This window comes from Argentina silus, assembly GCF_951799395.1.
Source record: "Argentina silus genome assembly, chromosome: 8".
Lineage (NCBI taxonomy): Eukaryota > Metazoa > Chordata > Actinopteri > Argentiniformes > Argentinidae > Argentina > Argentina silus.
Window position 1 is genome coordinate 1,281,625 of NC_139662.1, and position 9,961 is coordinate 1,291,585.

The 9,961-nt window shown below is 42.7% G+C and overlaps 1 protein-coding gene across 1 annotated transcript in view; it reads right to left on the bottom strand.

Moving 5' to 3' along the window:
* The window catches only part of LOC310808014 (MORN repeat-containing protein 1-like), a gene marked incomplete at its 5' end in the record, with an annotated part of 42,929 nt that extends 42,646 nt beyond the window's left edge, over positions 1-283 (bottom strand). Inside the window, 2 exons of the mRNA XM_083674711.1 lie at positions 12-83; positions 211-283. Coding sequence (XP_083530837.1) covers positions 12-83; positions 211-283 — 145 coding nt within the window. The remainder of the gene's footprint in view (positions 1-11; positions 84-210) is intronic.
* Between the last annotated feature and the right edge of the window lie 9,678 nt (positions 284-9,961).

The window sequence follows — 9,961 nt, forward strand, 5'->3', positions numbered from 1 at the left end:
ATTGGACGCACCATGTTTCTTTCCCATATCCCACTGTCCCTCATAGCGAAAGAAGGCATTTGGATAGACGTACACGCCAAAACCTGAAAGGAATACCTGCTTGGTAATACCATACTCAACACTGCAACAAAATACTCTGCTTGAAAAAGTGTGAAGTGAAGTCATTCCTAGTGGTAAAGCAATCATAACATCAGTGCAGTGTGGAGTTACCGTTTCGAGTGAGCTTTTTTACTTCTCCGACATAGAACCGAGAGTTTCTGGTTTGTTTTTTGACAGCAGCCATCTTGCTTGGAATGCGTCCTTAGCAACCAGAGGTGTGGTCGCTAGGAACAAGCTCTGCCCAAAATCAACCTTCAAAATAAAAGTTGCCCAAGTTAAACTTTCGAAGCATTTAGAAATAGTAAATACAAATAAAGGAACCACAAATTATATTTAACTTGTCTCTGGAAATAAACATTTAATCCTCTCTGTGTTCTCACTGTATTAGGATTTGTAATTCTTCTAATATCCTAATGAAACCCTGATGAAAGACTGTTGGACTGCATAGGGCATTGTACAGAAATAATATAATGGACTGTACAGAAATATGTTTTGATTATTATAACTCATCTCTGCTACCAGTCTACTCGACAACACTTGTAGAATTTAGATCAGGTGAGTTTGAGTCTAAAGTGGTGTCTTACTAAATGTTGCTAGCATTTTACTGAGGCCATACATCTCAAATTGCCTTATCTGAACTGCATAGGGCACCTATAACGGACTGTACATAAATATGTTTTGATTATTTCAACTCATCTCCATGAGCAGTGTCATACAAATGGTTGCTAGCAATTTACTGGGGCCAACCAGTTCACATCGATCTGGACTGCTGGTTGGAATGGAGCCAGTGGCTTGGATGGAGCTGCTGGTTTGGATGTAAAAGTATTTAAGAATTATAATAAACTAAACTAACCATGAAAAATCAAACTCTCTGCATTCTCTTAAATGAAAATTGGATAGACAGAGATGAACACTACATTTAATAGAAGGTGAAACAGTACTGAAAAAAAAAACAAATGCACAAAACAGTACTAACCTTGTTGAGATAACCTCGGAGCTCGTGTTGTATCTGGAACTGCAGGAACTGGATGGCTTCTGGGCGTGTTAGTTGGATACAGCACTCGGTACAAAGCCTGCCAGATCTAGTCAGCCAAAACTGGCATTCCATGATCATGGCTGAGATGCACCTTGTCCTTACACCAGAGAAGTCTCGGGGGAAGAGACGTGGGTCACTGAAAGAGAGGAGAGAGAGAGAGAGAGAGAGAGAGAGAGAGAGAGAGAGAGAGAGAGAGAGAGAGAGAGAGGTCCTAGAGGAGGAGCCCCAGATGTGACAACCTTTGGGATTCTTTTACACTTGCCATCACTCTGGTACATGTTAATCTTCATCTCATCTGTACACAATACTTTTTTCTTCCAGAACTCTGCATGCTCTTTTACTTAGTACAGTACAGTAGCAAACTGTTAGGACCAACAGTGGCAGAGTAGTAACAGAATCAGTAAACAGTTTTTTTACATTTATGGCATTTAGCAGACGCCTAAAAAAAAAGCGACTTACAACAATACATTTGTTTAAGTAAGTGAATCATCTATCCAACAGTCATCATAAGACAAAGTAATCAATGCTCACACCAGGGGCCATCGGTAGTCGTAATGCCAGTAGGCTAATTTGTGGCCACTGCATCCATGTAGAGGCGGCGGTGCCAGGCGGGCAGCCGAGGTGGACGAGCGGAGTGATCTTGCAGGGGTTTGGGGGCTAACCATTGCTTGCAAGTAGGGAGGGGCTGTTCCCTTTGCCGCCCGGTAGGCAAGCACCTGGGTCATGAATCTGATGCGAGCTGCTACCGGGGGCCAGTGGAGGGTGCGGAGGAGGGGCGTGACATGGGAGAATTTGGGGAGATTGAACACCAGATGAGCGGCAGCGTTCTGGATGAGCTGCAGAGGCCTGATGGAGGAGGCGGGGAGTCCGGCCAAGAGTGCGTTGCAGTAGTCAAGGTGAGAGATTACAAGTGCTTGGACTAAAAGTTGTGGAATGGATGTATCCTTCTGATGTTGTAGAGGAAGAATCTACAGGAGCGTGCTGTCGCTGTGATGCTTCGCCACACAGGATAAGCGGTTGTCAAGGATCACCCCAAGGTTCTTGGCTGTATGGGAGGAGGTCACAGTAGAGTTCTATACTGTCAGGATAGAAAGTCAACAGACAGACAGACAGACAGACAGACAGATGCACGCACGCACAGACAGACAGACAGACAGACAGACAGACAGACAGACAGACAGACAGACAGACAGACAGACAGACAGACAGACAGACAGACAGACAGACGCACGCACGCACGCACGCACGCACGCACGCACGCACGCACGCACACAGACAGACAGACAGACAGACAGACAGACAGACAGACAGACAGGTACTAGGTACATTACAGTAGCAAACTGTTAGTAGCAACAGTAGCAACAGAATCAGTAAACTGGAAAGACAACACAGACAGACAGACAGACACACTCCACACAGACGGACAGACAGACAGACAGACAGACAGACAGACAGACTTGAAAACGTTCCCTGTACATAATGCAAACATACCAAAGGGGTGGCAGGTAGCCTGGAGATTAAAGAGGCCAGCCAGCAATCGGAAGGTTGCTGGTTCGATCCCCGCTCCAGGAGGGATCTGGATGTGAGCTGGTGACTGGAGGGTTGCTGGCATCATATCCAGGTCCCTACCACTGCCGTTGTGCCCTTGAGCAAGGCACTTAATCCCGAATTGCTCCAGGGGCTGACTTGGCTGACCCTGTGCCCAGAGCCCAGCGCTCTGTTCTCCCTGGGGGGGTGTGCATGTGTGTTGTCTCAGAGGGGGGGTGTGCAAAAACACCCATTCTAACAATTGATGTGAATTGATTGCATGGCAAATAATAATAATGCAACATCCACCACATTAGAACATTTAGGGCCAGTTTGGACACAGATTAAGTGTAGTCCTGGACTATTTTCAATAGAAACCCTCTATTAAAGATGCATTTTAGTCAAGGTTTAGGCTTCGTCTGTGTCTGAGAAACCAGCCCCTACAGGTTCATATGGTACTCTCAATCAACATGGAGGCTTTCCAGGAACACTCATTGGGTGCAAAGTGGCCTCTCCTTGTATCAGGGGAGGCTGGTGGAGGTAGAAATTGGAGGACGGGCTCATTGTAATGCATGGAATGGAATGATACAATGCATTACAATGAGCCCATCCTCCCATTTCTACCTCCACCAGCCGCCCCTGGTGTGTTACTCCCCTGGTGTGGGTCATACTATAGGTATAGGTGAGGTTTGTAGGTCCGGGGTCAGAGGTCAGAGATAAGGTCATAGGGACTGCCTTGTCTGGGACAGGAAGTCATGCACAATACCCTTGAGACTGGGGCAGGTCACCTGACTCAGGGAAAGAGGAAGTAGTTAGGCCCAGTCCAGAAATAACCCCCTAGCCCCAACCATCTAGGCTGTTACTATACCACAAGTGTTTTGATACCATTCCTTATTCCATTTCATGCATTACAATGAGCCTGTCCTCCGATTTCTGCCTCTACCAGACTCCCTTGTACTGTACTGTACATAATTCAATACAGAGTGTGGTGTCTTCAGATCAACCATGAAGCCTGAGCCTCCCACTCTGTTTTTACTGTGTGTGTGTGTGTGTGTGTGTGTGTGTGTGTATGTGTGTGTGTGTGTATGCGTGCGTGTGCGTGTGCGTGTCTTACTGCCATCCTTTAACCTTGTGTCCAGGGGGAAGGCATGCAGCAGCTGAAGAGCCTACAGTTCATATAAGTCATATGTACATGTAAAGAAAAATGTAAATGTAAGTCCTACTATGTGTGATTTGGTGTTCTTGTTTCATCCTTTAAAGACATCAATACTATAGTGTGTTAAACTGAGGTAATATATTTATGATCTAAAAGTCTAGGATTTTCCAGTATTCAACAGTTCTTATAAACCATCTATCCAGCCACTGCAGATTTCCACCAAATGGTTCAGTAAAGTTTATTGTGGTTAGATTAAATTGAGGTTGAATATATTGTGGGTCATGAAAAGCAGTCAAAGTAATGTGTATATTTAATTGTGAAAAGTAGGCACTAAGGCCTGAAGGTGTATTTTGTGTGAAAGAGATTTTGTGTGAAAGTTTATTTAGATGTGTGTTGCATTAATTAATTGAAAATGTGTCAAGAGTTTTCAAAATTGTGCATTTTTCATGATGCATTTTGAGTTAGGTATTATGTTGAACAATGAGCAATGTCTTCGATATACAAATGTGTTTTGCAGCCATACACAGCTGTCTTGCCAGTGGAGAGTGGGCCCTTGTGCCGCAAAGAGAAAGCGGATTGTCAACAGGTTTCATGCTGCTACAGCAGTATTCTCCCCAATCCCCATCATTATTCATCAGTTGATGAAGTCAAAAATATGTACACACTTTCTCAAGCCAATGCAATAGACCTATATAACCTACAACATATTTCTAATCACGGAAGCAGACAGTCCAGTGGTAAGCAAAGTATTCCAAGTATTGGAAAGAGGAAGCATTTTGTCTTCTTTTACCTCTATACTCCAACACTTTGGATTTGAAATCAAACAATTGCTATGGGGTCAAAGTAGAGACTCAGCCTTAATTCAATGTTTTTTTCTTTCAGATTGGTGTCACCATTTAGAAAGTATAACATTTTTAAACATGTCACGGTTTTAGAGTGCACCCTTGTAAACTCCACCCAATGCAGGATTTAGATTTCTCTAGCACACAACCCAAACACAGAAGACCCGGACAGTTATGTCATGCACACTCACTACTTTATTACATAATTTAATAAAGTATCAACACTGGACCCACCTCTTTTCACCACCCGCCCCACAGCACTGCCCCTACTCCTCCCAGGCTTAGCCTGACTAAGCTGGCCTAGTAGAGCATCCCCCACAGGTAGGTTTACCCTCCCGATTAAGTCTCACTGCAAACCATGCAAAGAATCACTGCACACTAATACCGGTAAGCCACTGCAAATCTCACTCCAACACTGCAACTCAATGGTGAAAAGGCACTACAATCACTTGTGAAGCATCTAATGTCACCCCTTAATATCAGACCCCCCTGTGGCCCCACTCTACTCTCCAGCCCCTCTAAAGGGACATTTAGTCAGGCCTACTGTGAGGATAATGGAGAGGGGGGAGGGACAGACAAGACAACATAAAATAAAGAGGATGGGGACAGGTTCTCGATTCCCAGGGCCCAACAAGAACCATATCCCCAAAAGACAATAGTCTCTAGTCAGGTTTCAGCACACTCCTGCCTCTGGTCTTGTACGAGAGTCCGATTGTCCCACTTCTGCTCCCTTCAGTGCTCCTACCAGGTGACTTCCTCCTCCAACGCTGACCTTGAGACCTGTGCCAACAATGGTGGCTTTCAATGTAGGCAAGCAGCAAGACTCAGTAGGGAAATACAGGCACATTCACAGGCAAAATCACGTTCCTTACTGGGTGGAGCTAAGGCTCTGTGTAGTGCGTTCATCAGGGTCTTTGTCTCCTCTGCCCACTGCAACGTGCTCCTGGCTCCCCTGTTTGGTACAGCCTGCTTACTCACACAGTAGGGATGGGTCGGTCCACAGGTCTCAGTCGGTGAAACACAAAACAAACAGACATACAAAGGGGATTTTGTAGAGGGACTGCTCCCTTCTATCAAATTTTCAGGGTCCAGGTTCTTTTACACTTGCCATCACTCTGGTAAGTGTGCAATAATGGCTTCCTTGACTTGTAGTTACACCTCTTTGGTCTTCATGTTGACAGACACCAATAGCAGACTTCAAAGGAAAACATAAAGCTCAGTGTGGTCCTACTGTGGCTCAGTTGGTAGAGCATGGCGCTAACAATGCTTAGGTTGTGGGTTTGATTCCTGCTGGGACCATATATACTGAAATGTATGCACTCACTGCAATGTAAGTCGCTTTGAATAAAAGTGTCAGCTAAATGGCATCTATATATAGACATCGACAGCTCTGGGGGTTAGGGGTCAGGGGAACTGTCACATGTTCTCCAATGGTAACTATTGACCTTGCTAGTGGGTCTAGAACACACCCACGGTGTCACATGTGCAGGTTAGTGACAACATGTACAGTAGTTGGAATGTTCTGTGCATGTGGCCCCAACCAGCCACTTAGGGTGTCATTCCAATACAACAGGAATGATAATTTTAAAGGTTCTACGATACCTTTTTAGTGAGACGTTGACACCAGAGCACATGATGGTAGACACTAGGTAAAGGGGGCGGGACAACAAACTCATAGTGACAGAAAAAGACTGGCACCTCTGAAAGGCAGTGCTCTATTCACTGCCCTAGGGCAATGAGGGTCCACGAGTCTGGTCCTCCAACACCACTCCCAGCAGACTGTTTTGGTCCACCATCCAAGGATGGTCCAAATCATACCCTGCTTAGCTTCCCTGACAAGCCAGCAGGGTGGTGTGGCTGTTAGCTTCAATCACAGGTTCTGCTAGAAAATTTATATAAAGTATAAATTTGTAAACAGTAGAAAATAATGCTTGTTTATTTAAACCTGATTTGATCTGTAAAAGGACACACAATTACAGCAAATAATCTGGTTAAACTCAAATATCAATCAATATTCTCATCAATGATATTATCAAAGATGGAAAAATTATGTCACATAATGTAAACAACTTGGATATGGGACTGTAATGCTCAATCCAAAATTACAGTCAACTGGTTGCAGCCTTACCACAAAATTGGAAGAGGAACATTGGAAAAGTTTGTCTGCCTCATACTAAAAATCACAAATTGCTGAAAAAGATTAGTATAAATAGATCAGTATACCAATTCAATTTAAGGTCAAAAACACGGACCGCTGTGCCATGAGATTACTGGGTAGAGATATTTTACATTACTATCCCAAGACATCAGGTTCATGAATCAATATATAAAACAACAATTTACTCATCATTTAGTTTTTTTCAATTTAAATTACTGTATAAAATGATTGCAACCAAAAGAATTGCTCACCCTATGGGACATTGAACAATCGGCATATGCAGATTTTGTAGTGACGAAACCGAAGCAATAGAACATGTGTTTTAATATTGCCCCTAGGTGTCTAACTTGGTCTAAGGTTCAGGAATGGCTGGCAAAAAAACTATATGACTATATAACTATAATGATATGATCTAAAAATAACCCTACAAAAAGCACTATTGAGTAACTTAGTATCTGACGGATACATAATCAATGTAATTATACTCTAAGCAAAAAGATTAATTTTTAGCTTAAAATTGGTGCAGGTTCTTTGAGTTTAATATTTCACGAGCTACGTGAGACATCACAGCACAATTGAAAAATATATGGCACATGGAAACCAAGACAGGGTGGTATATCGAGAGAGGTGAATGGGCTGGGAACAGCTGAGGGGTGGAATTAAAAAGTTGAGATACATTACACTAATTTTACACTGGATAGCAGGGGTTAGCAGAATTGCATTAAATGCGCTTACAGAAGAAAACATTTTCTGTTCCTCAGATCGTGCAAATGAGATGATGTTCAACTTCTCAGTCAACTTACCCGGTAAAATTAGTCTTAAAATAAATAAAAAATCAAGACAGCTGGTTCACACATATGTAAAAACATCCATCACATGTTCAAAGGGGCAGAGGCTTAAAAGCAGCCAAGTGTAACATGATTGTACTGGCTATGACAGAGAGTTTTGTGTGATCGTCCTGCCCCCAGCCTCCCCCTGCTCAGTCACTCTGTCTGTAGCCTTCCTACGTTGGGTTTGATAAGTCCATTGTATACTTGTATGTTGTGGTCGTTTTACACCAGGCAGGGAGCTATCCAGAGCTGAACCACCCAATTACGCCAAGCTCAATTTATAACCATGTTCATGATAAATGGTTAAACTGATGTGAGTGTTCTGACTGAACTTTTAAAACTTGTAACACAAAACTCAAAATGTATCATGAAAAATGCACCATTTTCAAAACTCTTAACATATTTTCATTTGATTGAATACAACACACACCTTAGTGAAACAGATAGATAGAGTAAAGTCAATTATAGTACTGGTCACACAATGCAAAAGGTGGCCTTGTTAGATTTAGCAAGGAGCAAAGATGGCTTATACACAAAACGGTAACCCAATACTACAGTATTTACGCAACTAGTGCTGAAAACATATTTTCACAATATCTGAGGATTTCATTAATGGTATGCGTAGGCCTGAGAATAATTGAACATTAAATGACCTGGGGTCAGTTTCCCAAAAGCTTCATAGCTGAAGTAGTACTTAATTTCTCCTGACAACCCAGCTGCAAAGCTGCAAGAGAATAACAATTGTTAAATCAATGTCTGCAGGTCAATCTTCTGTGCATGAAATATGTTAAATTAAGAACTTTGTTGGTCGAGGAAAGACATGGGCCTGGATCGTCAAAATAAATAAAGTACAAATGATCATGTCTCAGCCTGGCTGGCACCTTGCCCTGGAATCCCACCCCTGCTACTTTGCATTTCTGAATCATAAATAAGGAGCCGGAATTCCTTATACACATGATGGTACACCAGTACTGCAGTATGGTTAACTTCATGTCACAATGTCTGAAGAATGATTCAATGGTATGTGTAAGCCAAAGGATAATTGGAACTGAACAGGTAATTGGAAGAACTAAGACAGGTTATGTTACAAGTTTTCAATCAGTTGTGAGTTTTGAAAGCTGAGCACATACTGTACATCTGATGTTAGTGTCAAAGTGACTAAAAAAAAAGACGGATGCACTTTTTTGGTGGGAGTGAGTGTAACGAAGACTTGCAACCGGAACCCGCAGTCAGCTTTGGGGCAATTTTGCAAAAGTGATTTTAGTTTGCTATGGCCTTACCTTAACCAATCAAAGTGAATGCCTTCACAGTGAACCACAACATAAGTCAAAGTACCACATAGCTGCTAGTGCTTGGTTGTGTTTTGTTTTTGTTTTTTGAAGGTAGAGCTTTGTGGAAACGTGCAGATTTCAGTAAGAGTACCATGGTTACGATGGCCTGACGTTGTACTATCCTTTTTGCCTACACGTTTTTGTGTGTGTGTGTGTGTGCGTGCGTGCGCATGTGTGTGTGTGTGTGTGTGTGTGTGTGTGTGTGTGTGTGTGTGTGTGTGTGTGTGTGTGTGCCTATGTATTGTTTGCTAGGAGACTGCGCTAGATAGGGTGGATGGTGGCTCCTAGCTGCACCCCAGGGGAAATGAATCCCACATTAATGAAACATGATCTTGCTGTTGGAGATTTTAACAGTATGCCGTGATTTGTTCATTCACTGTCCACTTTCTCTTGAGGATTTTCTAAGCTGATGCACCAGAGAATATCACAATCTCTATGCCGCCAATTGCACTGAACATGATTTGCCTATTCTGTCATAATATCAAAGTTTTGTCCATACAGCCTGTTAATAATGTTGGCCATTGCAACTATAGCTGGTACTGTATAGAATTGTCCCTTCTTTTGTAACATTTACAATTGCTTGCAGTGTGGTCTGTGTGTTTGCTGAATGGCTGGTACACCCAGTTTGCCATCAAACTAGAATGTTTCGAGTTTCTAGTAAGGAAGATGGCTAAACTGTGTTAGTGTTGTTACTTTGACTAAAGTGCAGTTCTGCCAATTGGCCATTTCAGTAACCACCAATGTAAAACAGGGCAATCTGTGGTACACACAATGAAAGGAAATAACCTGTTTGTCAGCAAGGTCAGTTCAGGAGGAATACTTCCTCAGGACATTGTTTGTTCCAGATGGAATATCGACTGAATGGACCTTAGAATTTGTTTTTTTACAACTCTGCTAATTTGCAATATTTTTGGGGGGCAACTTTGCTCATGCCCCTCCCTAAAAATTAACAAGCTGTCTCAGTGCATAACATAAGATCATT